General features: G+C 51.2%; 7 protein-coding genes across 7 annotated transcripts; 1 reads left to right on the top strand and 6 right to left on the bottom strand.

Moving 5' to 3' along the window:
• Nucleotides 1-1076: 1076 nt before the first annotated feature.
• On the bottom strand, nucleotides 1077-1607 carry LDX57_008280 (putative Cu-dependent DNA-binding protein; the record flags this gene model as incomplete). Its single annotated transcript, XM_046090003.1, has 1 exon — nucleotides 1077-1607. The coding sequence occupies one exon, from the start codon at nucleotides 1605-1607 to the stop codon at nucleotides 1077-1079; it is 531 nt and encodes a 176-aa protein (XP_045945975.1).
• A 6280-nt stretch (nucleotides 1608-7887) lies between these two features.
• Nucleotides 7888-9549, bottom strand: LDX57_008279 (uncharacterized protein; the record flags this gene model as incomplete). Its single annotated transcript, XM_046090002.1, has 1 exon — nucleotides 7888-9549. One exon carries the CDS (start codon nucleotides 9547-9549, stop codon nucleotides 7888-7890), a length of 1662 nt encoding a protein of 553 aa, XP_045945974.1.
• Nucleotides 9550-15569: 6020 nt separating this feature from the next.
• LDX57_008278 (uncharacterized protein) lies at nucleotides 15570-17465 on the bottom strand (the record flags this gene model as incomplete). Its single annotated transcript, XM_046090001.1, has 2 exons — nucleotides 15570-17190; nucleotides 17461-17465. 2 exons carry the CDS (start codon nucleotides 17463-17465, stop codon nucleotides 15570-15572), a joined length of 1626 nt encoding a protein of 541 aa, XP_045945973.1.
• A 374-nt stretch (nucleotides 17466-17839) lies between these two features.
• NTH1_1 (endonuclease III domain-containing protein) lies at nucleotides 17840-19105 on the bottom strand (the record flags this gene model as incomplete). The annotated part of the gene is made up of 1 exon (XM_046090000.1): nucleotides 17840-19105. One exon carries the CDS (start codon nucleotides 19103-19105, stop codon nucleotides 17840-17842), a length of 1266 nt encoding a protein of 421 aa, XP_045945972.1.
• A 219-nt stretch (nucleotides 19106-19324) lies between these two features.
• On the top strand, nucleotides 19325-20168 carry pex4 (putative ubiquitin conjugating enzyme (UbcJ)). Its single transcript, XM_046089999.1, has 2 exons — nucleotides 19325-19701; nucleotides 19778-20168. Exons 1-2 carry the CDS (start codon nucleotides 19545-19547, stop codon nucleotides 20131-20133), a joined length of 513 nt encoding a protein of 170 aa, XP_045945971.1. The 5' UTR covers nucleotides 19325-19544; the 3' UTR covers nucleotides 20134-20168.
• A 1801-nt stretch (nucleotides 20169-21969) lies between these two features.
• On the bottom strand, nucleotides 21970-22944 carry LDX57_008275 (putative GPI anchored cell wall protein (Dan4); the record flags this gene model as incomplete). Its single annotated transcript, XM_046089998.1, has 1 exon — nucleotides 21970-22944. One exon carries the CDS (start codon nucleotides 22942-22944, stop codon nucleotides 21970-21972), a length of 975 nt encoding a protein of 324 aa, XP_045945970.1.
• Nucleotides 22945-26241: 3297 nt separating this feature from the next.
• On the bottom strand, nucleotides 26242-26710 carry LDX57_008274 (uncharacterized protein; the record flags this gene model as incomplete). Its single annotated transcript, XM_046089997.1, has 4 exons — nucleotides 26242-26256; nucleotides 26323-26376; nucleotides 26457-26513; nucleotides 26579-26710. 4 exons carry the CDS (start codon nucleotides 26708-26710, stop codon nucleotides 26242-26244), a joined length of 258 nt encoding a protein of 85 aa, XP_045945969.1.
• Between the last annotated feature and the right edge of the window lie 398 nt (nucleotides 26711-27108).

Raw genomic sequence — 27108 nt, 5'->3', positions numbered from 1 at the left:
AAAGGGCAAAGAAACAGAACCACAAAACCGACCAGGACGGGGAGAACCCACTCTTTTAAGAACAGGTCCATCTGCCTGCACCCTCCTACCTGGCTGGCTCGCACCGTAGCCAAGTAAAACTAAAACCAAACCTAGAACTCTGGAGCCTGGGGTCGAGAGTGAGACAGTGACAATTAACGAAAGACAGATGCATGCATGCAGGTAGACAGATGCAGGAGACAGATGCAGACAGGAAGGGTCTACCATTCAGGCCTAGCAAGCCCTACTCCATAATGAGGTACTGGACATATAGTATGTACGGAGTACACGGACCCACCAATCCATATGGATACTCCACAAAACAAACCAAGAACAGACAGGCCAACCTGCATCAACTATTCAATAATGACTCTCGGCAAAGACAAATCCGAGTCTATTTCCGTGACTGAGTTCACCCTGTCTTGTGAGAGATCATATATAAGATACCCACTCGAATATCCACTCGGACAAATCCCGTCTACGGAGCTGACACTCCGCAACAAAGCGGACAGCACAGATAGGTAGGTAAGAGACAGATCATCTCGGATGAACACAGATGGTAAGATGGTAGCTGGCGTATGCACTATGCACTAACTAACTCTGCAGTCCGGGCTGCATGCAGATGGATTCAATAGTGCAGCGGTGCGTTCGCCAAGAGGCGTGGGCTTGTGAGGTGTCTGATGGATTCGCAGGTTGGCTTTGAGTGGGTTATTTGTCTGGGTTGATGGGTGGAATTTCGTCGAATGGCTATTAGTTCGTTGAAAGAGCTGCAGGGGTTTGGTGCCTTAATATTTAGGGTTCAGGGTTCTAGACCTTGGATGCTGTAGGATGTGTCAGATTGGGAGGTAGTCAGAGAGAGTTAGTATTAAAGCAACATACAGTTGTATTTTAAGATCTTATTTATTCCTACCACATCAAAGTACGTCCTTTCGAATATATACAACCTAAGCGGCGTACGTACACCCCCATCAACCAAGAACAAACAGCAACAGCCACCGCATATATCATAATTCATCATTCATATAAGAGGCCGATACCTGACACCTCCCCCACAAATGTCATACCGTCTGCGACAACCACGTCCAATCACCTATCACGTCGACATCCATCTCCTCCAACGTGAAAGGGCTGGCATCAGCATACGCCGGAGTAGTATCCGTGGCCCATGCGCCGCTGGCCATCGACATCGGCATGGACATAGCCATCGAGACGGACAGGGGAGTTTCAGCGAGGGAGCCGAGCGGAGAAGAGGCAAGCGATGCGCAGGAGAGAGGGACATAGGGATTCGATGGAGGTAGCGAAGCACCACCCATGGCAGTCGTCACCGGCACACCTCCCAAAGCCGGATCAGCCTGTCTGGAGTACTGTAGATCCTCCAACTTAAGGCCCGAGACAGAACCCGACCTCTGTCCCGAAGCGCCAGACTCCGGCACCAAAGACGAGGACGACGAAGCCGACGAAACCGACGAGGGAGCCGGACGCGGCGCAATAGGAATAAAAGCGGCGGGAGCACGAGTAGAAGAGGGCCGTCTGCCCGGAAGTCTACTGATCTGGGGGTCGGGAAAAACAGACGAAAAGAAAGCCATCATCAGCACAACAATGGTTTTCAAAAGGTGTTTGTGGAGGTTCTTATCGGGCGGGCAAGAGGTGGATGAGGATGCGGTGGTGCACATCTACTTTTGAAGATTTGGCCTCGGACTCGCGACGGAGCTTGGTGTGCTCGTCGGGAGTCGGGCAGGGAGTGTGATGGCAGACAGAGCAGGTCGAGAAGGGACGACCTTTTCTGTTGATGCGGATTAATGATCGATCTGTGTGGAGAGAGTATTAGTGAGGGTGAGGTCAAAGAGAAACAAGGGAGACAAGGGATACCGACCATGATGTTTACACGTTGTCACACGGTGGCCGCGGACACACGCTTCGCAAGCCCACTTTTCGCCGTCGATGAGCATACCTTGTCGCAGCCGATAACGAGGAAGTAGGATGCAGAAACCAAACTGAGGGACAGGAGGATTTATACTTGGGAGGTACGAGGCACCGCCACACTGGGACGAGGTCAGTGGCTGGCTTTTGTTCCATGCGGCATTTTCCCTCGGTTACATTTTTTCTTCAGGTCGGTCTGGGATTAAGCGAGACTAAGAGAGGAGAAGATTGCAAATGCCTCATAGATTGGAGTAAATGGCTGCCTGCTAGTCCGGGGGTGGATCCTCTGGTAGTCCCTGAGTGGGATCGACTGGGAGTAACCCGAGAGAGCAAGAGAAAGGAGAAGGGAAATGAAAGAAGCTCAGGCCAGCATGTGGCTGGGCGGTGAGCTTATCATTTTCCCTCCTTTCTTTTCTTTTCATGGATTTTCGTGTTATTCTCCCTCTTTTCTATCCTCCGAGTGGAGGTTACTTGGACAATCTACCATGTTTGTCCTGCTCATTCCAGATAACTACACACAAACCCCAGACTAACCACCAAACAGGAATTCCCCAAGTGAAAAAGACCAGAAACCCCTCCCAAAAGACACCCTGAAGCTAAGCAATAAGCAGCTCGTGGCTGTGCACCGCCAGATCGCAAAATGCGGGATTTTCAATTTCCAGTCTTTTTCATGTGCTCATGATGTCAAGTCAGACTAGCAGTCGGAGATTTCATTCATCTGAACTTACCATCATCCTCGACCTGATTTGCCCGCAGGATCGTCGCTGTCCATGGCTCTGCGACATCGTTTTTGTGTCGACCTGCTGATCGATGGTTCCGTCGGGCCTTGACCAGTGACGACAGTCAAGATCGACGGACCCACGATGAGTTTATTTTTTCTTAAAAAGTAGGTCGCCGTTTGGGCGGTTTGGTATGCTTGACGCGCAATTCCTTTGCTCCTGGTCGGTTTGATCTGTCTGGTCCTGGTTCCTGTCCTGTGTTACCATGTTGTTTGATCCTAGGTTATGGGAATAGGCAGACACGCGAGATGGAGATGTGGGACTTTTGGAGAGGTATGATTAATTTATTGAATCTTTGTTCCTGCTTCTCTTCATTTGGAGATCAATAGTTGGGAATAATCTGACTGACCGATAGAGCGACCGACACCACTCAGCATCACCAATACATCATCCTCAAGACCATCTACCTACTTACCCACTGATCGGTACCAGCAGCCCTAGGAGGCAAGGATAAAAAATGGCCAACCATCCCGATCTTCCGGTTCGGCCCCTGATCATTACCGAGCATGATTTGCAACTATTCCTACTAGTGTCTACTACCTAGTGCCTGCCATCGATGTCTGGGTAATAGGTACAGTACCAACCCACCCACCCACTCAAGCACGAACCAGAAACAAAATCGAAAAAACACCCTGATCATCCGACCCGTGGTTCCAACCCCTTTCACCCAGCGAACCCCCCAAATCAAGTTAAAATCGGCACATCAACTCGGTACGTCCTTGCATACCGCGCCACACGCCCTGACCGGCGAAGTTTTACCCTAAAAGCCAAGCTCCTCACCAAGAAGCTTAGCTGAGCTTGGTATGGAATGACGTGACGTGTTGGGTCTGGTTTGCCTCCGGACCTGGTTTTTGGGCCTTGTCCCTTGCTCCCGTATCCCTTGGTTCTTTTAGTGGCGTCATGGGTCGTGGTTCATCGGAGTTGCTTGCCCCTGTGCTTGCCATTGTCCCTGTCCCTGTAGGTCCTGAACTGAATAATGTCTGGTCGAATATTTGGTTTAAATCGAGGTACGGATCTACTGTTCCCGTAGGTATGCTGCTGCCTGGATGAGGACAAGATAGATCGGTCTAGTCGATGGATGGCGTAGTTTGAGTATATACATCCATCCAATCTTCTCATTCCATGCAAACAAGGGCGGTGCATTAATATGTAGATATCTTTTGTATAGGAACAACTTCATACCAGTTCCCGAACTAGAGTCAATCCTCCACCACTCATACAGCAAAAAACTTTCTTTGATTTCGGTAAGCTCCTAAACTAAATCCGTACTGTGAATCTATATGAAAAGATACCCGCAACGGAGACCTCGATCGCCACCAGACGCCGTATACACGCAACCCAAACCCTAGCTAGCTAGTCTGACCACTCTCCTCTTGAATCAATTCGGAGACCCGGCTACCACGCATCCAGCTCACGTGGGATAAAACACAAACCCAGGCAAGCCCGTCACCGTACTTGGTCCATTACAAATCCTCAGTATAGTATACCTTTTAAGACTCTCAAGTTCCGCCTCTTAGGATGGCTCATCCGAGGATTCTGGCCCTGAGAATCGCCCCGATCCCTCTGGCTCGACACGGTCAGTGCTGAGAACAGCACGACTTTGTAGTGCAGCGAGGGTCTGTCGCAAGATAGCTTCCACGGTGCGGTCATTAAACCGATTCCTGTATCTGTGCGAGAAAGCTAGTACTTCCACCGCGAAAGCCCAAAAACACAACTCCCCCGATATGACCTCGACTTACCCTCATCTGAAACCCTTTCCAGGCCTCTAGACCTCACCTCCCATCCCTCGACACAGTAACCAGCGGGAGCTCCTGATCCGACTCATTCATTCCTGGGCTCGTCCGGCTCATACTATCACTCTGAAACGTTCGTTTCCGTCTCAAATTCCCAGGCAAAGAAACACCAGAAGGAAAGCGCGGGCGCATATGGAGTCTGAAAACAAAGACACCATGTGGTGCAAGCCTGCGCTTGATTCGCGACAAGCACTGCACTATACCAATTTCCCGAAACAGTCTCGGCATAGACGGCAAACATGCGACGATGATGCCGACGGCCAACTCGCTCATGGAACACAGCCCAGCGATAAACCAATAATAGGAGATGTTATTGCTGTTGGCGTAGTGGATGCCGTAGTGGAGGCGGAGGCTGGATGCGATGCAGGCCCTAGTTATCATCCCGGTCAAAAGAAGGGTTAGTGCTAGATGTTATCTTTTGTTATGGCCAAACGACAGCAACTCGCGTCCCGAAAGCCTAGTTGAAAGGGAAGAGGGAGAGAGAGGGAGAGAGAGGGAGAGGGAGGGAGAGAGAGGGAGAGAGAGGGAGAGGGAGGGAGAGAGAGGGAGAGAGAGGGAGAGAGAGGGAGAGAGAGGGAGAGAGAGGGAGAGAGAGGGAGAGAGAGGGAGAGAGAGGGAGAGGGAGGGAGAGAGAGGGAGAGAGAGGGAGAGAGAGGGAGAGAGAGGGAGAGAGAGGGAGAGAGAGGGAGAGAGAGGGAGAGAGAGGGAGAGAGAGGGAGAGAGAGGGAGAGAGAGGGAGAGAGAGGGAGAGAGAGGGAGAGAGAGGGAGAGAGAGAGAGATAGAGAACATACAAAGCCCCAACCAAAAACACCACAGAAACCCTTCCCCTATCAGACCACGACATATGCAGCCTCCAAATCCGCAACTGTGGCAGTATAAGGATAACAAAATCCGAAGCAGAGTTCACAGACGCCGTGATCAGATCCAGCCGGATCGTATCCAAGCAAGAACCCTCCGTCATCCAGGGCGTCCAGATGCGTTCTCTAGGTTGGCAGGCGTACAGTGACAGGAAGAAGCCGGTGACGTAGAACACCGCATTTGCCACGATCAGAGCTAGACAGATGAGGTAGAACCAGGTGGGTTTGCGGAGCGGGACAAATATTTCCATGATTTGTAGGAGGATGGAGATTTTGAGGAACATCATGCTCCAGCCGTAGATGATTGAGGCGATATGGATATACTAACTATCACGGTCACTTGGACAGTTCGCGAAATTTAACCTAAAAGATAGAGTGGGAAATAGGGTACGTACGTATAGCAATACGGAGAAATCCTTCAAGGTTAGATTCCACTGGTCGATTCCTGGGGCTAAATCGGCAAAAAGCCAGCATAAAGAAAGATATGGCATGAAAGAGGCCTGGGGAGTCAGCGTGAGTAAGATGTAGAGCAGAATCCAGTTCATACCCATGTGAGGATGATCGCATCTATTTAGATGAGTGGCATTCAGAGAGAAAGAGTGAGAGAGAACCTCACGTTTGACTTACAATCTGACAGACTGACCTTCCGGATCAGCATTCTCTTAGTATATACGCGAGCAATAACCAAAGACGAACAGACAATCGATAGTGTAATAATGAGAGCGTGAGCGCCAACCCCTTGGTTCGGCGGATTGTCCAGGTTGGATATTACTCCTAGCGGGGGAGTTGCAGCAGGACTATGCAGGATGCTAACGTTTGTACTTTTGGATGTCATTATGTGGTGGGTAGAGAGTATATCGAGACAAGGTGGCTGTCGCATAGTTGGGTCGGTGGACTGAGTGTCCTGGTGTGGCCCAATTTCTTTCAAAGCAGATGACTGACTCCAGAGGCTTTAGGCTACGAAGCTGACTATAGTTACACATGTCAGAATGAATGAGCTTGTGTGGAAAGGGCCCCTCATGGTCGATTACGAGGTAGAATAGATTTTGTGTAGCTTGTGTGACTTCAGCCAGGAGGCTTAGTAGAAAAGGCTTCCATATGTCGGTCTTTGCACTGCCTGGCATTTTTATCTCGCATTTCTCACGTGGATAGGAAGATATATGACTAGGACAACGTTACATGGTATCCTGTGTGGATCTCCACACCGGCTCGAGCTACCTCGAAGATCCGGTGCGAAGTAGCTGAGGGAATCTTACAATCCTATTCCTGATTAGCCAAAAGTTTACTATACAAGGCAGTATCGACTACATGCGCGAACATATTCACAGGGCTAATTCATGAAAGGATAGGCTTGCTCTTCCTCATATGCCCTAGATGACGAAAGGATCACTAGAAGGGGTAACGCACCAGTCAGTTTTGTGAATGTGAATTGGATAGTCCATCCTAGCTTGCCATAACCAGTCGGAAAACAGATAGTTAGTTAGATCGATAGATAGGTAGGACTGCGTGCTCCGAATAATTTATTACACCATGTAGTTCAGAATGATACATACATTGTTGAGATCCTGCCGATACTGTACCAGCTGATAGCGGATCGCGTCGAGGGGATGGACTCGGACCTGCTGGGTGGTCTGCGATGGCGAAAATAGCAGGGGGATGAAAAGGCGCGGATATAGCTGATGAAGAGGCTCGATAATACGTATGCGTTGCGGAATGTCAAGATGTTGGAAAAGAGAAGTTGGTCGGGGGTATAAAGCCTGTTATCCAATGGCTGTGTACCGGGAATGGCCATTCTCATTCGCATTGGTTGAACAATTTCGATCAGATGCTCCGTGAGTGTACGGTGGTTGTATGGGCGGATTTCCATGTCGATCCGGTTCTGTAAAGGTTATTCAATGGCCAGAGGATCAAGGCTAGACTTAGCTCCTTTGATCAATGACGATCCTATTCGCTAGCCCATACTTCAAGACAAGTGAAAAAAAGATAGGAAAAGATTCAGAAGTAGCAGCCAGTGCTCATATGCAAAAAGATAAAGTAAGCTCTATATCTATGAAAGCGACCAAATAAGATCAAATGCCCAGGTCCATCAACAAATAGGGTCTCCAGGTGAAATAGAAGTCATTAAACCAATCATCAATAACCAGTAAACACAGTCGCCATGCGAAGAGACAAGACAGACAGCGATAGATAGACAGACAAAAAAACCAGATGTGGTGGCGGAGTGGTATCAATCTAAGACTGTACATGAGCGGATGAGACAGGACAAACAAAAAGTATGACAGAGAAAGAAAATTCGTGGAAAGTCGAAATATCAAATTTCAAGATTCAATGGCGAGGAGAAGAATTGAATGGAAGGGAGAAGAATGTGTAAGGAGGGAAAAAAGATCATCATAAGGAGTGGTGAGGATCTCATGTCCAGGTATCATGTAAGGCAGTACCAAGGAGAGTAAAGGTTGCCAAGAGGTGTCAAAGAGTGTCAAGGAAGATGGATAAAAAACATCACATCCCCCTTTATGAGGCTAGATCATCCCCGAAACTTCAACCCTCCGGTTCTGCCACCTCGGTTTATAGTATTCATCTTTGGCCGGTATTTCCGGCCGATCCCATTCGGAATCGCTCTCGTATGGCGACGGACACCCGAACTTGTCCTCCGTGCGAGCCGGCGACGTCGTCGCTGACCGACCAGCCTGTCTCATGCGCAGAAATTCCTGCGAGTCGGCGCTGCGGATGGGATACATCGTTCCGATGCCGACGGACTCCCGAGCCATGCATTGGAGCTGTTTGATGTCGTCGCGAAGACTGGAGACTTCACCCTCGAGGTTCCGTCGGGCGGTCTGTTCGCGACGCAGCAGCGTGACCAGAGCGCTGTATTGCTCGATAGAGATAGAGTTGGTGTCGCTAAGGGAGGTGGAGGATGGGGGCTGCAGTGTTCGCGAGCGGTGCACATTCGCGCTGCTGGCAGTCGTGTTGGTGGTGCCAGGACGGATTGTGCCCGTGCTGACAGGGCGGTCGGATTGGTGATTAGAGTGGGACGTGTCCGGAGGAGAACGCGCTGTGGACTTCTTGCGATTGTGTCGACGGTCGGTCGTCGTCGGTTCGGGTTTCTTCGACGGGACTGGAGTCGCTGCAGGCGAGGATGCGCTACTCTGGTTCGTTTGCATGCGCGCAATGGCAAACTCCAGATCGATCAGTTTGATTTCCAGGGTGGCCAGCCGCTGTTCCATGGACACATTTTCGCTGTCTTGCATGGCGTTGACCAGAGTACCCGCGTTGGGCGCGATACTTTCGGCTTCCGCTTGAACGCTGGTTTCGGTATGGGTCACCTCCTCGTACATGGACGGTTCGGTGCACGGCTTTGGCAGGCTGGTCACTGTGGCCCTCGTCGGGGGCCGGATGGATATCTCGCTGTCCGACACGGCAGTGTACGCCGTCGACCCAACGTACGACTCGATACTCCGCCGTCTCCACTGAATCGGCGACATGCGATGATCCCGGGCCATACTGCGCAGCTGTCCTGCGCTCCTGGACCGGCGTTTTCGTCGCCGATCGTCCAGCGAGTCGGGGTTCGGATGTAAAGAATTCTTACGACTGCGATTGCCCTCCGGTCGACCGGAAACCACGTCCTCCAGCGCATCGCGGGACTCGTCGTCGGAGAAGATCAAACTGGGCAGGGTAGCTCGGCGTTGTCGCGGCGGCCGAATCTCCAGTTTCGCCAGGGCGTCGTTCAGCGTCATGGGACCTCCGTTGCCCACCTCCTTCTGCGCCAATCCGCCGCTGCGTTTGGAATTCAAGGAATTGGGGAGGGAGTAGGACGGGTCGCCTGCCATCCCGTTGACCTGACTCGGATGTGACGAGTTGGCGCTGCTGAAGTTGTAATCGGAATCGAACCCGTCGTGTTGACTGCCCCGCTTGCGAGTGAAGATCTTCTTCATCACCGTCCGTAACGTGCTTCCCGTGCGCCGATGCGAGCCGGGTCCGCCGCGGCCCATCAATCCGGAAAACGAATCCGGGGCGCCGTATCCCAGCGTGGCAGCGGCGCGATTACTTATAACGATAGAGGACTCGGAACCGCGAAGTTGACGACGCGATCTGGCCGTCACCAGCTGCTTGGAGCTCATGGGGGGCAGCGCGGTGTCGTCCATCTCGGCATGGCGGGGAACGGAGCCGGGACTGACGGACATTATGGCGATCGATCAAGAGAGCGGGCACATGCGGTATTAGATCAGATCGTAAATTAAGGGAATAAAGAGCGACTGGAATGAACGACCGAGAGAAAAGAGAGGAAGGAATCGATCGGGAGGGGTGGGTGGGTCGAGATATACGAGGACGACGCAAGTGATGGGTTGTTCGTCGTATAGTAAGGCTGTCCTCTCATCCAATCTAGCTCAATCGAACGATCGGGACAATAGCTTCGACCAGTCAGCGAATTCCTTGTAAAAAGATCCCTGTAAGGAATACAAAGAAAAAAAAAATAAAAATAAGAAATAAAAGTGGCTGACCTTGGCTTAAAGGCTGAAAAGAGCGAGAAAAGAGAGAAAGCTCGCGAGTAAGCGAAAAGAAAGGAAGGCTGCTTAGTAGCCGATGACCAGACCAGAAAGCTCGAGCATGGCATATAATTAAAGAGAGACGAGAGGATCAAACGAGGGACATGGTTTGTCGGTGGACAGACCCAAAAGAATGAACAAAAACAAAGTGAAACCGGAGCCAGACGAGAGATCCAGGGAACGGGCGAGAGACGCAGAGTCTAAGAGAGTGAGGGATTCTCCACCGGGAACAAGCAGCAGGCGATGAGTGGACTTCAAACATGGAGTCGAGACATGGCAACCAACCGTCGGCGGGGATTACTGCAACTAGTGAGCGTCGAGTCAGTAACTAGTTTCCGGTCGGAGAAAGGAAGAGAGGAAGCCAGACAGGGAGAGAGAAGGAAAGAAAGAGAGAGGAAGAAAAGAGGATGAAGTCGGGCGAAGTGGGTCGGACTGGCCGGGAGTCCATGCGGCTTTCGTGTTTCAGGGGGGTTTTTGGCTCTTACTCTGTTGTTGTTTGCTGTCTGTTGTCTGTAGAAGAGAAGACTGTCGGTGTCGCCGTCTGCAGTCACGATCAGAATATTCAATCAATCTTCACAATATCATCCCAGATGCTCCGTTGAATCAATCAGATCATGCACGCATCTGATCTTCTAGAATGTCCCTCTTGGCTCCAATATACGAAATCATGCCGGCTGATGCTCGGCCCCCAAGAATCGCTCGTCCCAACGCTTCCAGAAAGATTCCAAATCTTCCTTCCGATCGACTGACGCAATGAATATCATCTCAATGTCGATTCTGCCTCGTCCCCGACTGGAATCCTCCGTTGGTCGGACACTCTACCAGACACGACGACGACCATAGTTGAGCGACAAGACAAGAAGAACAACTCACTCAGGATGAATATCCCCGTCATACGACTCGCCCAAGCCCTCCAGTCAGATGCGACCGCCTGTCATCGACCGGATGAATTAAAACTGGACATGGTTCTTCCCTGTCCAGGCGTTCCACCCCCAAATCTTGCTTCGGCGACCGCGCAGCTGCCCTCATGATTCGACGAGGCAGAAGCTTGCAGATTCTGAGACGCGCCAAGTGGCCCCCATTTTTTGGCTCCAGCTCCACATGGCAGGTGCATTTTCGGTTTTTAATTTTCATTTGGGTTTTTTTTTGCCTTTTGGGTAGGGATGCGTCGATGCGGCTTCATCTGACGGAATCCTGGAGCGTAGAGTCGGAGTACGGAGTAACTGTTACTGCTTACGCTGTTCTTTGTTTTGCGCCCCGTGCTAAAGAGTTGGTAGTCAATTAGTACGGGGACGAGAGGCTCTGGAGGATGAGGCTGTTCGTATGCACTCACCGCTAGAATAATCCTCTCAGTACTCCGGAGGAATAATAATAATGAAAGTGCCTGCCTTGCATCCAGTCAGCAATTGTGCATTGACATCCTCGCGCGAGCATAAAACATGAGCACATTTTCCTTTTTACTCTAAAACTCCCCTCCGTCCTCGACGTCAGGAGTTGTCTCCGTCTCCACTTACCCTCGCTAGTTGCTGCTGAAACCGCCAATCGTTTTTCTATTAATATTCCCTCCTCCCTCGCCCAGTCTCCCTTCGGAAAAGTACACCGTAGAGTTGGGGAGAAAGCGTCTCGAATGTCGACTCGGTGGAGACCGGCATCACCGTCATCGTCATGACTTGCAGCTTTAAAGGATCGACTATCCTTCTACACAGTCTAGTCTCCTGTCTACACGATGCGCGAGTGAGTTGTTCAAAGTCAATGCGACCATGCATGCTCATGGACCGGTCGATGTCGTTCCATTCCTTCGACCACGTCGACCTCATCAAGTTCCACTAACTATACTGCACGGAGTAGTCTGTAGCATGTCAGAAAACATCCCACGGTGTAAGGTCACAAACGCTCAGACCTACACCGTCGACGCCCTGACGATCGGTATCCTATTTGGACTCTTCACCGAGCAGGTAATCCCATCCCGATAATCAGGCCGTGCGAGGGCGACAAAGTGAATGCTACCTAGACGTACTGGCGTGTATCAGATTTGGATTTCCGAGAGACCTTACTCTCCATGTCCTACCCATGGTTCTCTGCTACTCTGTGTTCTGCAATCGCCGATCTTCCTCGTTTGGGTGATGGAACCACGGCTCTGAACCGTAGTCAATCCAATAGACCCAACTAGTCTCTGTGTCAGGTCGGAGAGAGTTCTATCTTTACCGCGATCGTCTAAAGTCTATGATTGACTTGCCGAGTTGTCTCCTCCTCCTTCGGGAGTGAGAGCGGTATTTCTCAGACCCAAATTTAGGTCTGTCTTAGATCTTTCGTCTGCCCTTGCTCATGGCATGGGTATAGTTACGGAGTTCTGGTTATAGCAATTCGCCGGCGTCCGGGTATCGTAGATCCGCATGTTCCTCCAAGAAACCCATCCAGCGTTTGAGAAAGCCGCTGCCTCTGTGGGGAAGATTATGAGCTCAGCATTCACGTCATCCCACTTCGTATCTCCTTCCGAGGCAGTGGATCCATGCGTAAAGACGCGGGGCGTGCCCCCATGCACCCTCAGCCTGGACTGAAGAGGGGAAGGGAAAAGGAAATGGGTACTCACTTGCTGATGGTCTCTGAATCACCACAGATACAGAGATGCCGTTTCGGGCGTGTCATAGCCACTACACAAATCCAGGTTAGTTTTGAATCAGGTAGGATCAGATCCCTACCGTCCATGCAGGAAGGGCATACCGTTCAGCCGTCGTCGCTCGCCTAAAAATCCGACCTCGTGCTCCTCGTTGCTCCGGACGAGGCTGACCACCACGGCCTCCTTCTCGCGACCTTGGAAGCCGTCTACACTTCCCAGTTCCAAACCAGGGTATTTCTCCCGCAGCATCTGCGACAGAACCGCCAATTGGCCATTGTACGGCGTGATCACTGCGATGTCCTCGGCTTTCACCCCTGATTGCACGAGATTATCCACGTGCTTGGCCACCACCAGGGCCTCCATCTCGTTGCTTTTGCTCTCCCCGAGCAGCGCTTCCTTCTGACCCACCTCCTTGTCTTCTGCCTTCTCAGGAAAGTCCCCGCCCTGCGTGTCCCAGAAGACTACGGGTTCCTTAGTGTCGTCGGTTTCCTGCACCTCGTACGGCAGATCTTTTAATAGTCGCGCTTTCACGGCGTCACCTGCCATCAATTTTGATTCGTAGAGCTCGTCGGACGGGAATCGCATGATCGACTCGTGCATGCGATACTGCGTCGTGAGCATCCGTTTGATGCCGGATCCGTGCATCGACAGCAATCGGTCAAACAGAGTGGTCTCGAGTGAAACTCGGCCAATCCCAGCCTTGTCCTTGTCGGCCGGGTCCTCCCCGGCGGCCCCTTGCGTCTTGCTCTTCTGGGGGGTAGATTTCACCGTAGGGGGCAGCTGCAGATGATCACCGGCGAGAATCACCTTGGACGCGGACAGCAGCGAGATCCAGCATTGCGCTTCCAGCGCCTGACTCGCCTCATCGATGATCACCACGTCGAACTTTTGGTTCTTGAGCTGATGGCCGCCTGCCCCGTGCAGTGTGGCCAGCACCACATTGCTTTCTCGCACGAGGTTGTCCACACACTTTGCCTCCCGGTCGCGAAACTCCCGCCGTAGCTCCTTGAGGTCGCTAAAGATCTGCCGCTTTTCTCGGCCGTACCGCGTCTTCCGGATGCTGGCCACTTTCTGGTCAATTTCCTTGCGGACGTCGCGCACGATGGAGCCTGCGTCCGACGTATGGGTCAGCACCTCCAGCGAGTGATCCAGAACCGACGGTAGCAAACGCGCTGGGTGGCCGATGCGCACCACAGGCACTTTCTTCGGTGCCAGCCGTTCCACAATATTGTCCACCGATATATTAGACGGTCCGCACACCAACACACGGAGCTTCCGCTGGACCATCTGAAGAATCAGCTCAATCAGTGTATGTGTCTTTCCGGTCCCCGGCGGGCCGTGGATTAGCGCGATGTCTCGGGAAGCCAGAGCGAACCGGATGGCTTCTTTTTGGGAATCGTTCAAAGTTGGGTCGAGGAAGTCTACGGGCCCGATGGCTTCGTAATCGGGCGCAAGCGGCGTGGTATGCCCAAAGGCAACTCGCATGAAATGCGTATACTCGAACTCTGCCATTTTGGCCATCTTCTCCATCGTCATCTTCATCCTACACCGAGTTAGCCAATCAAGCATATTTCAGGACAGAGATGGCGACCACTTACCGTCGATGCGTCACATCATTTGCAAGTTTGATGCTGCGACCCGTTAGCCACCTCAGTCCAGCAGGTCCGTACACAGTAGGCATCTATCCGAGACACCCAGCTGAACCATCGACCGAACCAACCAAACCCAGCCAGATCAAACAGCAAACATAGAGCTCAAGAAAGGGGGAGAAAACATACAACCAAAGCTTCTTCCCCCACAACTCCTCAATCGCTTCATCATCCTCCTTCGACCGTCCCCCACCCCCCACCTGCCCAAACGCAACCCAAATACTCCTCTCCCCGACTCTAGTCACCACACCCTCTGGACTTCCTTTCTCCTTACCCGCCGTTTTATCCTTCCCTCCTCCCGCCTTCTTCCCACCTGCAGGGCCTGACCCAATCTCATTGACCCTCACCACATCCCCAACTCGAATCCCATGCGCTCCTAACTTCACCTCTCCATTATCCCGCTTGTCACCATCAGCCGCCTTCTGCGTGATTGCCGCATCAGCGCCAAACTCGCCGACCAACCGCCCACCCGTTCCTGTCCGGCATTGCGAGAGGAGAAGTCCCGTCAGCGCATAGCCGGTAGCTTGTAGAGTTCGGCGCGTAGACGGCGACACGGACGCGGCGGTGGTGGCGAGTGAGGAGGAGGTAATCTCGGCGTTGTGTTCGTCCAGTAGGAGGGATTGTTGGGTAAGGGCGAAAGCGGGGATCGGGATGGGGGTCGGGTTTGGGTTTGGGGGTGGCATTTTCGAGGTCGCTGGGGCTTTGGTATGGATGGGATTCGACGGTTGTAGTTGCAGATTGATAATCTGAGGCGAGGGATAGTCGAGAGGCCGTAAGCTGGGCGGGTTTGTCGACGGTGATTTGTCCGTGTCAGGTGTGTATGTTGGTTGGAGAAGAAAAAAGGCGGGGAGAAAAGACGCAGCGCTAAAGCTTGGTACGGGGCTAAGGAGCTCGTTATCTCCGGCTGGGCTGGTTATGACGTTGTCTTAGTCATCGTCTATACAAACCAAACCGTCTACCTGCTTTCAGTGGTGATTTGGTTTGGATGGCTCTGAGTGAATAATCAGCCTACTTCGTAGGTACTTAGCGCTGTCCTTCGCCCCTACAATTTGAGGGAACTGTCCTTACTGGAGATGTCTTACAGAATTGACATTATCCCCTACTTCTTGGATTATTCAGGTTCACTCTTCTCTAGCAACTACATTGTGCAGTCTGTATCTGAATTTGCAGTCAAATTTCTGGTATCTAAATACTAGCTATCCCTCAATCAAAGCTCACCCACCCCTATGTCAATGAAAAATGGGCAGCACTTAGGTGAATCCCAGACGCTGAATGAGGATCCTTCATTCAAGCAGAGTGAGCCGAACTTCCTTCATCTCAAGGCGAACACCTTAGTCGGTAGATCTGATCCCAAGCGTTCACATCAGAGATTCACCCGAACGTCAAGGCCGCTACCCAGCCAATAGCCCACGCCTGGTCAAATGCCTGGTCCCGATGAATGGTAAGCTGCTTGCCCTCTCTCGAGCCGAAGTCCCCAGAACAGCGCTCTCAGCTTGCACCTCGAAGATGCTGTCATCGGCCAGGAAAACGCGAAAATCGCGAAGCGTGCGCAGGTCCTCGAAGGATTTGAGCAATTTCCGCAGATATCTGTTCCGGCTCTGGATAATGCTTACGTCATGAGTCTTGGTGCCGAGATCAATGACCGTGATCGAAAGGAGGGGAATTGCGAAATGCTCGCGAATAAACCGACGAAGGACGCTCCAGGAGGCTAGAATGGCATCTTCGGGTCGATGTCCGCCTTTGCTGCTCCGGCCGCGATGCAGCGCCGGGAATTTGAATGTCAGATGGCGGAACAGCTTTAAGGTTGAGTCCGATATGGAGTTGAAGAACGCCATCATAAATACCGGGTCTTCCTCCACGAAAGCGAAGATATTTTTCGAGTAAAAGATGCGACTTGCATCGTCGTAAAAGCCCCTGCTGACGAGAAAGTAGGGTAACGGAGAGGTGTAGCAGCTACAGGTCGAAGAATAAGAGGTTTGGCGGGCGTGGCAGAAACACATGGTTCGCAGAGGCGAGCAGGTGCCGCAGCATGTGAGGGGATACACGGGGATCCGTGGGCGCCTACGCTCTTGAAGCGTGACAACTCCGCGCGACCACTCAGCTGCCGGGATATATGGATCGGAGCGATCAATCAGTACATATTCTAGGATCATGTACTGCACCTCTTTAGGGAGACGGTGGAATGAAAATGCAGGCCTTTCTTCCAAACTGCCGGTCAATCTCCACACAGCCCTCTTCAGTATAGGCCTGATCTCTTCGTCCGGGGCAGTGCTGAAATGGATGGCACAGCGAGATAGCTTGGGGAATGATTTTGCCTCGCGTATGAGTCGCCATGCCACATCAACCTCCTTGACTCGGCATCTGAGACTGAAATTTCGGAGCCCGGTCATTCTTTCTGTGGCGAGCTTGCAGAACTCCACCCAGACCCAAAATGCAGTGCGATGTGCCCCGTCCCCGTCAAGCTTCAAATTCCGGTTCTCTCTAGGGCCCAGATCCAGATGCAGAGACGCCAGATTATCTAAACCCCATGTGGTAGCCGCGCGAAAGGTCTTGAAATCCGCTTTCGTAGGGAGAAAGGCAGTGAACCTATTGTGTTTGAAGAAAAAGGGGCCTAATGCGTTGCGCATGCTGCGAGAGGTCCCGAGCAATGCCAAAGGCAAGCCTGGGTGGCTGCAGAGACCATCAACAGTAGTGGTCCATAGACCACGAGTTTGACGTATGAGGCTGCAGGCTTGTGTGGTTGTGGTGGGTCGTTTTGTGCGGTACTTTTCGAAACTTATGTTGACCACACAATGCCGCAGCAGTCCAGCGTACTGAAGGATCTTGATTAGGATATGTTCGGGGAGGTCCAGGAATGTAACGCATGGTCCGGGAGGGGAGGATTTCATGACTCCAGTATCGTCCGGCTCATCGGCAGGAGGCTCCCACTCGACGTAGTCCTGGAGCAGCTCTTCCAATTCTCGGAAGAATGGAGAAAAGGCCACTTCGTCATCAAAATAATCCATCGACGGTCTGTTGTTGATCATATTGAGACCACATCACGTCAGTCTGAGATAGCGAAGACTTCAAGTGAGAGTCTGGGGTATAGGGGAAGGTGAATAACCCTGGTGAACTTACGTAAGTTGAAAGATTGATCAAGATGAGATAGTGGTTTGATCCGTGGAGATTAGGAAAGGGACTGGTATTGACATTGACAGGCAGGGGCAGCAGGAAGTGTAGTGTTTAGGGGGCTAGAGACAAGAAACAAAGGACCTGCGTTTGCGTATGGATCTTGTCCGTCACAGCATGTCTGTGACGCTCAACTGTTTGAATATCCATCACCGTCAGCCTCACCGAGCAGAACAAGAGAGGATCGCAAAGCGCAATCAACAGAGCGATCGATGCACAAGTCCTTGAAGACTTACCAGGACAGACAGGCTACCTTGACGGGCGGTTTGGCGTACTTCGGCAGGAGGGGGGGGGGGGGGGGGGGGGGGGGAGGTTGAGTGGAGGAAGATACAAAACACCAGGGACAACAAGAAAGTGAACGCGGAGCGAATTCACAGAGGTCGAAAGGCATTAAAGTGGGCAGAAGATGCAAGTTCCGCTAACGGTAAGATTCGAATCGAAAGTTTCCTTGTATCTTGTGAAGACCATGTGCCTGGGGCATTCAACCACTAGCCTACTCCTCCTCTCCTTCGATCTTAATCTTTTCTTCACCATCTTCCACCTTGGAAACACCGATTGTGCCATCCTGCTTCTTCCTTTTGGATGCTAACCCCTTGATCTCACTCTTGCATAGCTTCATCCCCGCGAGGTCGCAGTCACCACATTTACGCCCTATTGGTAAGCAGACCGTCTGGCCCAGTCCGACTAGCAGTTTGTTGATCTCATGCCATTTGTCCTTTGGTAGCCAGGACTCCAACGCCATTCGCGTCTCCTCCGGATTCTTTGTCTTGTGCCAGCCCCAGAGATTGGTGATTCGATGGACGTGAACGTCCACGCCGATGCCTTCATGCTTGCCCCACGCAGCGCTCATGCAAAGGAACGCCATTTTGGGACCAACTCCCGGGAGCTTCATGAGTTCTGGTGCTGTTGAGGGAATATCCGAATCATACTGATCCCGGAGGATGAGCGCTGCCGATTTGATATACTTGGTTTTGTTGTTGTGGAAACCCACGGTGCCGATGAGTTGGTTCAGACGTTCAGGGGGCACAGCCAGGATATTCTCTAGATTTAGGGTACTGTCTTTGGTGGGCTTTTCGACGTCCTCCTCCTGCTTGATGACGGGCTCTTGCTTGGCTACATCCGGTGCCTCTCCAAGCTCCGTATGCAACCGCTGCATCGCTACCGCCGTAACGGTGTCCTTGGTCTGCGACGACAGCATCAGCGCGATCAGAGTCTGAAAGCGCTTGTCTCTTGGTGAAGAAGCGCGCCAGTATAGCTCTGCGCAGCCCATCGTGTCGACAGGGGCGGTCGGATTCTCCTCCCGCATCTTCTTGACAGTGTCATAGATGGTTTCCCAGTTCGACGGCGGCTCGACTGTATGCGAACCGTCCTCCTTTTTGATCTTTCGGGCTGGAACCTTCCGAGGGGCCTTTGCAGCTTTAGCTTTGGGAGATATCGACTCGTTCTTCACCGGCTTCTCGATCATCCTTTCAGGCACTCGTCTCGTGGACCGGGAGCCGCTTGTCGCCACACTGGCGAGCTTGCTTTTCCGTCGTTTCGCAGGGGGCTCTAGAAGATCCTCCATATCAACGGTGGCCACCGACGACAGGGACGAGAGATCATCGTCGCTACTGGCTGCAGGTTCGGCACCAGTGCCCCCGTTATACGCAAATTCGCGCAAAATATTTGCCCCAGAGGCACTGCGCGTTTGACGCCGTCCAGGGGGCGACAGGGCCTGCAGGACTTTAGCCGTATCTTTTGAAGCTCGCGACGTGCGCATGGCAGCGGTTTATATCTGGGAGTATTTGGATATATCAGAAGTATTCACCAATAGGCCATTAAAGCACAATTTAGTGGCAACGGATGATTGGTAATGCGAACATCTTTCACATGAATGGCAGATCGTCCACATGCGAAGTTGCGCTAACCGGTCACGCCAAGCCTGAGACTCCCCGACTGGAGCGCCGCACGGCCCGATCGTTAAGCCTCGGCGCAGACCGACTCTCTCTCCTTCTCCTCTCTCCTCTCTGTCATCCATTCGTCGTTGCTTGCTTTCTTTCTCCCTGCATATATACCCCAGCCTGATTGATTGATAACGCCTTTCCTATCACATTATATCTTTTCACATTATAATCCGAGTGTATACTCCGCCTGTCTGCGCATGATTACTGCATCTGCATACCATCTTACATTCCGACCGCATCACGTACCCGACGACAATGCCCCCCTCATCAACGACGCAACGACTCCTCCGCGAACTGAAGGATTACACGAACTCGCCGAACGAAGCGCTCTTGCATCTCGGCCCGGTAGATGAAGATGATTTACTTCATTGGGAGGCAGTCTTGAAGGGCGTCAATGGGACGCCATACGAAGGTACGCCACCCCTACTTTGTCAACATAACCCAACCCCCACCACCTCACTCTTCTAACAACCGCTAACAAATCCCAGGAGGCCTCTGGTCCCTCTCAATCCACCTCCCCCCGAACTACCCCCTCTCGCCGCCCAAAATCACATTCACGACGCGCATCTCCCACCCGAACATCTCCTTCACGACCGGCGAGATCTGCCTGACCCTGTTAACAACCGAACACTGGAGTCCCGTCTACACGCTCTCCACCACCCTCACGGCCATCCACCAGCTGCTGACGGACCCGCGCCCGGACTCGCCGCTGAACGTGGACGTCGCGGCGCTGCTGCGGGACGGGGATATCCCGGCGTGGGAGAGCGTGGTGCGGTACTGGACGGAGGAGGAGCGGTGGACGGATACGAAGGGGAGTGGGAGTTTTGGGGTGGGAGTACGGTGAGGGGATGTGATATCTAGGGGTTTATCATAATATGCTATCTTGTTATAAATATGCTTGATCTGACTACTCCACAAGAGATGAGTACTGTATATGTTTTACACTCGCGTTATCCTCCTATTTCATATCCTTCAACAAGAGGCGAGAAGACAAGATAAGTTCCAGAAGACAAGCTACGCCCACCTATATTCTACACCACGTATGGCTTCTCCTTGTTATGTTCGGCAATGGCCCGTATACCATATATCAAACCACGACTGCGTCATAACACACGCTTTGGACGACCCCTTAGAAAAGCAGTATCTACTTACCTGGCTTGAAGCTCCACCAGAAATATCCCTCGCAGATGTCCCAAATAACTGATATACCTAGTTATGGTGATAATTAATAGCTGATATAACCAAGCAAAGCAGACGGGCAAGCATTCTCATCAAGATTTCTTGGGCTATTTTAGTAGAGGTGGTATAGTCCATCTTTACCAGTAGGTAGATAGGTAGGTAGGTAGTAAGTAACACTATCTACTACAATCATTAGACATTAGAACTATGTAAAATAAATTCAAGATACAATTCTTTAAAAAAAAGACCCAGCCACCAATATCTAAACACAGAGCCCAAGAATAATAAATACATCCCTGCTCAAAAAAATCTGGCTCATGCATATCCAAAAACACAATATATAAATAAATACCACCAAAGTCTCCCTTGCAACCCCCTCCTCTAGAACAAAAATAAAGTCCCTACTTTGAACTTTGACACATCCCGACAACACACTCTACATACTCATACTCCTGATCGAGAACCCATCATACAACGTCATCCACGAAACGAATCAACCCCTGAAAGTCCCGCATTATCCTCACTCACCTAGTCCATAAACCCGCGACACCCAGACTTTCCAAGTCATGCGTATAAACCGATGATTCCCACTCCTCAGACGGCTCTTCGGTGGAACGGTCACAGGGGGGGGAGGTGCGGAATAGGGCAGCCTGCGATACTCACTACCTTACCTACCTACGGTAGTGACGACGCAGGCCCAGTACGGTGCAGATACCCCGAAGCAGATTATGTGCAAAGATAACTACGTATTCAAGTAGTACATCGATGCAAAGCGTTTGATTCAGACCCGTTCTATCAACGCATCTACAAAAAAATATAAACCAAACCAATATCCAACCAACGGACAGAGTAATTGCAATCGAGACCCGAGGGCTATAAAGCAGATAGATATGGATAAGGAGAATGGGATCGGCAACGGCAACGGCAACACTAAGATAAGGCATAATGTGACAAGACACAACTTCGAACCTTTTGAGGAAAGCAAAGAAAGACAACTACATGTGATAGGGACTATCTACTCAAGAAAGACAAGTCAGGTCGAGACTGCAATATGCATCAATTGATTTACTTTAGGGTCTGAACCCCAAACTCTAGGTATGGACTTGATGAAACCAGATAGTCAGGCTAGACAATACTGACTAAACAGTAAGGGCCAAATAATGTAACATATAACGAACTGCATAACAGCAGCATGAGAAAAATGAATTCAAATTCAAATCAACCAACTCCGAACGTTCAGCTAGAACATCAACCAGGTCATACCGGACCAGTAGTGCGTGAAAAGGAGAGACAGAGACATGATCGTCGGACGCCGCGGAGAATGCATAAGGATCGTAAGGGTGTATAATAGGATACATGAAGTCGTTTGAAAGGAAGGACATGGTGGTAAAAGAAGATGAACGCCGTATGCATGCTAGAAAGAAGTCAAGAAAGCGCAATTTTGAAACCGAGGATTCTGTTCAAGGTTGTCGGTGTCGAGATGATGGGAGAAAGAGTAAGTCTATAGAGCCATCGCGACCATGGCGGCACCACCAACCATGACGAACAGTTCGCGTCCCAGACCGTTGGTGGAAGCGGCGTTGTCGGTTTGAAGACCAGGAGCCGGTCCAGTCCCGCTGCCCGTCGCGGCGGCGTGGTTGGTGCGAGTGGGATGCACGACGGTCACGGCAGTGACGGTGCTTTGCTCGCCGTTGGACAGAGTGGTGGTGCGCTTGTAAGTCGAGGTGTAGGGAGTGGTGTGCGTCTCCGGCGCCGAAGTAGTGTTCTCGTCTTCCTTGGAGGAGGATGAGGTGGTGGTGTGGATGGTAGTGGGAGCTTGCGAGGTCGTCTTCTCCGTGGTCTTCTCCGAGGTCTTCTCGACCGAAGTCGCGGTGGGCTCGGTGTGGGTGGACGGAGCGGCGGTAGTATGGGTGGTATGTGCCTCAGTGGTGTGGGTAGTCGGATCGGCCTTGGTAGAGGTGGGTTCGGCGTGAGTCTCGGTGGTGGAGGGGGCTTTCTCGGTGGTAGAAGGCGCTTCAGCCGTGGTGGTCGGAACGCTGGCCTCGGTAGAGGGCGGTGCCTCCGAATGCGAGCTGGTAGTCTCCGGGGCAGCCTGAGTAGTCTTGGGAGCTTCAGTCGTCGCTTGAGTGGCAGGAGCTTCGGTGGTGGTGTCAGCAGCCGGAGCGGTGGTTTTGGGTTGAGGCGCCGCTTCGGTGGTGGGCTTGGGCTGTTCGACGGCCGAGGATCCGCCGTCCCGCTTGCCCATCTTCACGATGGGAGAGATGCTGTGGGCGGCGTGTTCGCTGCGGTACTGATCAAGCAGCTCCATGAACTTGTGGACGGAATTCTCATCGACGTTGGTGAGATACTCGTGGAAAGCGGAGTTGCTGGCGATCACATCCACATGAGGCTGCTGTTCAGCCGTGGGGATAGCGATAGCAGATGACGCGATTGCCGAAGCGACGAGAAGTTGAATGAGGCGATTCTTGACAGCCATTGCGTATGTTGGGTTGTGTGATGTACAGAGATGAAAAAGACGAGTGGCTGCCTAACTCAGATACGAGTGGTACTTTCGGATGGAAGAAATTGAAGAGGGTGGAGTGATTTAGTAGCCTCCGAGGATAAAGAGTCAGAGAGAAGGATGATACAGGATAGAGACGAAGAACTCCGACGAGGGGAGGAAGGAATAAATACAACGGAGGAAAGAAAGAGGAGGCAAGGACGAGTCCCGAGAGGAAAAGCAAGCGATAGGGAAATCGTGCCTTTTTGTTAGCCAGAGATGGACCGGTCGCAAATCAAGGCTGGATCTTTGCCTAAAGACTAAAGACTAAAAAGCACGAATGGGCGTGGACCAACTTGGCAGCGGAGTGGAGCCCCGATGGAAATCCGCTAGAAGGATGGAGGAGAAATTTCGACTAGCAGCCACTATAGATAGACTACCGTGGTTGCCGGAGCACTGCCTGTTCCACTGAACAGTACACAGTAAGTTGTGTAGACGAGAAAAGGTCCGTAGTTCTATTTCTGACAGAATACGGCGAAGGCAAATGCGCCGGAGAGAAAGAAGAAAAAGTCTAAAATGAACAATCGACCGGTGTAAATGTGAAGATTGAAAAAACAAAAAACCAAAAGGACCGGGATGAAGCCGAGGGAGCCGATAATCGATACGAAAACAAACCCGTATTCCGAAGCCAATCAAGGCGGCGTAGACGGATGACACCACCCTGACCTCAGACAGTCTCACTTCCCCACTCCTCCTACAGTCTGATCTGTCGTATCGACAGCACAGATATTTCCAGGTCAAGCAAAACAATATTCCGTATGCGCAGGAACATCGGCAGGATTGCCATCCAGGGATCCAGGCCCCTGGTTCCTAGCCAACATCCCTGGGCCAGACAGAGCGCTGCCATGGCACCGTCCATGTGAACAAAAACTTTGCAAACGGTCAGAGGCAAAAGGAAGATTTCCGCAGTCCGCATTCGGACGATACCGACCGTCTAGGTTCTGACTCAGCCAGCCAGGTCACGGGACCAGGCTATTCTTGGGCGAGGATGTGGCCGGCCTCGTCCCGGATTGGCCAGGATTCAGCCAAAGGGTGCGGTGCTAGCCGTATGCGGACTAGCTCAGCGAGGCTTGGCACTAGCGTCCTCGGAAATAGAAATCTTGTCTCGCCCAACTGCAATAAATAGAACTGAAAAAGTAAACGGATTGTTCGTCGTTTGTCGGGTCGCACAATGTCCATGACGACATGGATCTCGCTAGGAGACCAGGGTCTCTATCCATTATTCATATTCCGATCTGATTGAAGGGTTTCCTGGGCTAGGAGCTAGGAGCTAGGAGCTAGGAGCTCTCCACCCGATTGTTTTGGTTGTTGGTTGTTATTATTTCGTATGTTGGATTTGGAAAAGGGACAGGGATAAAGGGACAAGGGACAAGGCCCGTCCTCTATTGACTATGCCCCAGTCTCTATCGCTTCTGATCCATTCCTAGGGCAGAGAGATTTTGCGCCCCGTTCTAATTCATCTTAACAGTCAACTCTGGGTCGAAAGTTGCTAGCTCCAATGGTTTGTCCAAGACAAACTCAATTGTTGTCCCTTGCAAATACCTCCGTCATCTCCTTCGAAGCAAGCATTGCCGAGAGATCCGGGGCTTTAGCTGTTGAACCTTGGTGTTCTGGTATCGAGCGGGGTTTGCACAACTAAGTCGAAAAACCTACACAGTACGGAGTACAAAGTACGGAGCATTGTAGACTTAATTATGCACGACATCCTGCGCGGTAAAGATCAACAACTCTCTCGGCGAACAAAACTATCTCCCCGGCAGGTGGCTGCGGGCTACCGGTTTACGGGCCGCACAATGTCGATCTATCCTGTCGTGTAGCTCGTTACTCGTACGAGGGATTTGGATGTGGTGTCAAAGATGACAACATTCGAGGAACATACTCGAACGAAAAGACAGTTAGCCGAAAGTCTGACCACCATTATCAGCAGATTGATGCCACGGAAACACGCCCCCAGAAGGTGTAACACATGCTGTAAACTCTCTCCCTCGGAAGGGGAACGCACCGACGAAGATCAATCACCGTTGAGGCAAATATTCCGTGATGATAACATGAGCCAAAGCATGATACCATGAGTATCACAGTTAAGTCGTTAAATTGACATATCACCATTGCTCCATCCTCGGGTCCCTGTCGCGATCAGTACCCAAGTCCGAGCTCCACATATCGGTTGCACCAAACCTCGGTCTTGGTTGCCTTGGTCTAGTAGGTATGAGATCATACTCACCTTAACTACCAAAATCAATTGGCCAATCTCGTCCCATCAATTGATGGCCGATCGTTCCTCCATCAAGCCGATATCATACCTACAGAGTAGTTAGGTAGGCTACCGCACAAGAAGATAAAACCTTCACGCTGAATAAAGAATTAACTCGTTTCCCTCTTCTTGACTAATTGTTTGTCCCATCTCCCACTATTGTGCTACCTACGCATACGTTACCCCCAACTATGCCCCAACTCAACAAACTGAACCAGGATCCCCTCCCTCCAAGAACAAGGATATCCCAACCATTTCACAGACCTTCTAGATAAAACTAGATACGCCAAGCCTCAGGAATCATATTCTTCGATATCCAAGCGCATCTGGCGCCCGTGTCACGGTTTTCGTAAGAATGTCTCTGTTCCTGGATTTCGTGCCACGGAAGAGGTGCGTCAGGGGCGGTTAGCTTTAATGATTTCCTGAGTAAAGAGAGGGTTAGTTGTAGGTAGGTAGGTGTTGGTGTTGTGACGGGTATACGTAGAATTTGTAAGTTGGGTGGGATTGGGGATGTTGATGGAAAAGGCAGGAATTCATTCTGTATCGTTGAGTCGTTGGATAGGTTGATATTGATATATTTAGTAAGAATAGAATGTGGAAGTAGACAGGAGATGAAATGGGATTCTTTCACCGAAGGCGAGAAATCTGTAGAACAAGCCTTGACTGGCGCACTACCTCATCAATTAAACACAGTTTTACAAGCTACTCTCGGCCCAGCACCCTCCAAACACAAGAACCCATTTGTTCACTCACAACATAATTAAAATTAGCAATATAACAGGAGGTACACATAACCTTTTCCACCATCCTTCATATTCCCCCGCGCTTTTTCTTGCTTTTGTTTATTTCTGCACTCGAACTCGAAACCATAAAAAGCAAACTGAAAGATCAATAAAAACAAATCAACCAGAATTAAGTACCTCCATTGTTCCGGACCATTGCCATGCTGGACTGATAGGTCCGATGGTGCTTCCAGAAAATCAAGTTGTCCATTCCTGTCAAGCATGTAAGTATCAGCAATCTGTATGCTCCAAATGACAATGAAAGTTTACGGAACGTACAGCCCAGCAGCTATGCGGGTGATTAGCCTGTCCGCAGTGGATGTTGGAAATGATCTGTGATACAGTCAGTTATTCATTGGTCTTTAGTTATTCATAGGAATGTCTGGGGGTAGGAAGACAGGGTAAAAACATACATTGCCAGATGTGGACAGACAGCCGTCGTCTGACTGGCAGTCGTTATCTGAAGTGCACTGTTGAAGTTAGTATCTCTAGTTGACTCTGTTGGATTTAGGTATGTTGGAGAAGGAGAGCATACGTAAACGCCCGCGGCACAGCCATGCCAGCGGTATTCGGACACCGAGTGCTCGGTGTCGGGGATGGCTGCGGCGAGAGCTGCGGTGCTCAGACCGAGGGCTGCGATGAGGAGAGGAGCGGTAAAGAACTGCATGATGGTAGGTAACGAGAGAGTAGAATTGAAGAAAGAGAGAGTATATATGTTTATGTGTAAGAAACGAGCGGTAGTTCAGTTTGATGATCAGATCAGAATCCACATCTGAAGGAGATCAAGACGAGATATTTATACACGCCTTGGTTTCACCATCCATATCAAATCCGTAGCCGTCACGGTGAGATCAACTGTGGCGATATCATGGATATGGATCTACCATCTCATTTCTTCTCTTGTGTTGTCTGATTATCTGGGCCCAGACGCGATGCAATGCAATGCAAGGAACTGGGGGTCGAGCCGGAATTTCATCGCGGCCTGGGACTTGCGTCCGACATGCAACGGTGATATCTCAACTTCTCCACGATTTCCTCTTGCATGCTCAATATTCTGGTCTAGAC

The sequence above is a fragment of the Aspergillus melleus genome (genome assembly GCF_016097325.1).
Source record: "Aspergillus melleus strain CBS 546.65 chromosome Unknown contig4, whole genome shotgun sequence".
NCBI lineage: Eukaryota > Fungi > Ascomycota > Eurotiomycetes > Eurotiales > Aspergillaceae > Aspergillus > Aspergillus melleus.
The sequence above is the reverse complement of the archived record's forward strand: the minus strand, read 5'-3'. Positions and strand labels throughout refer to the sequence as shown.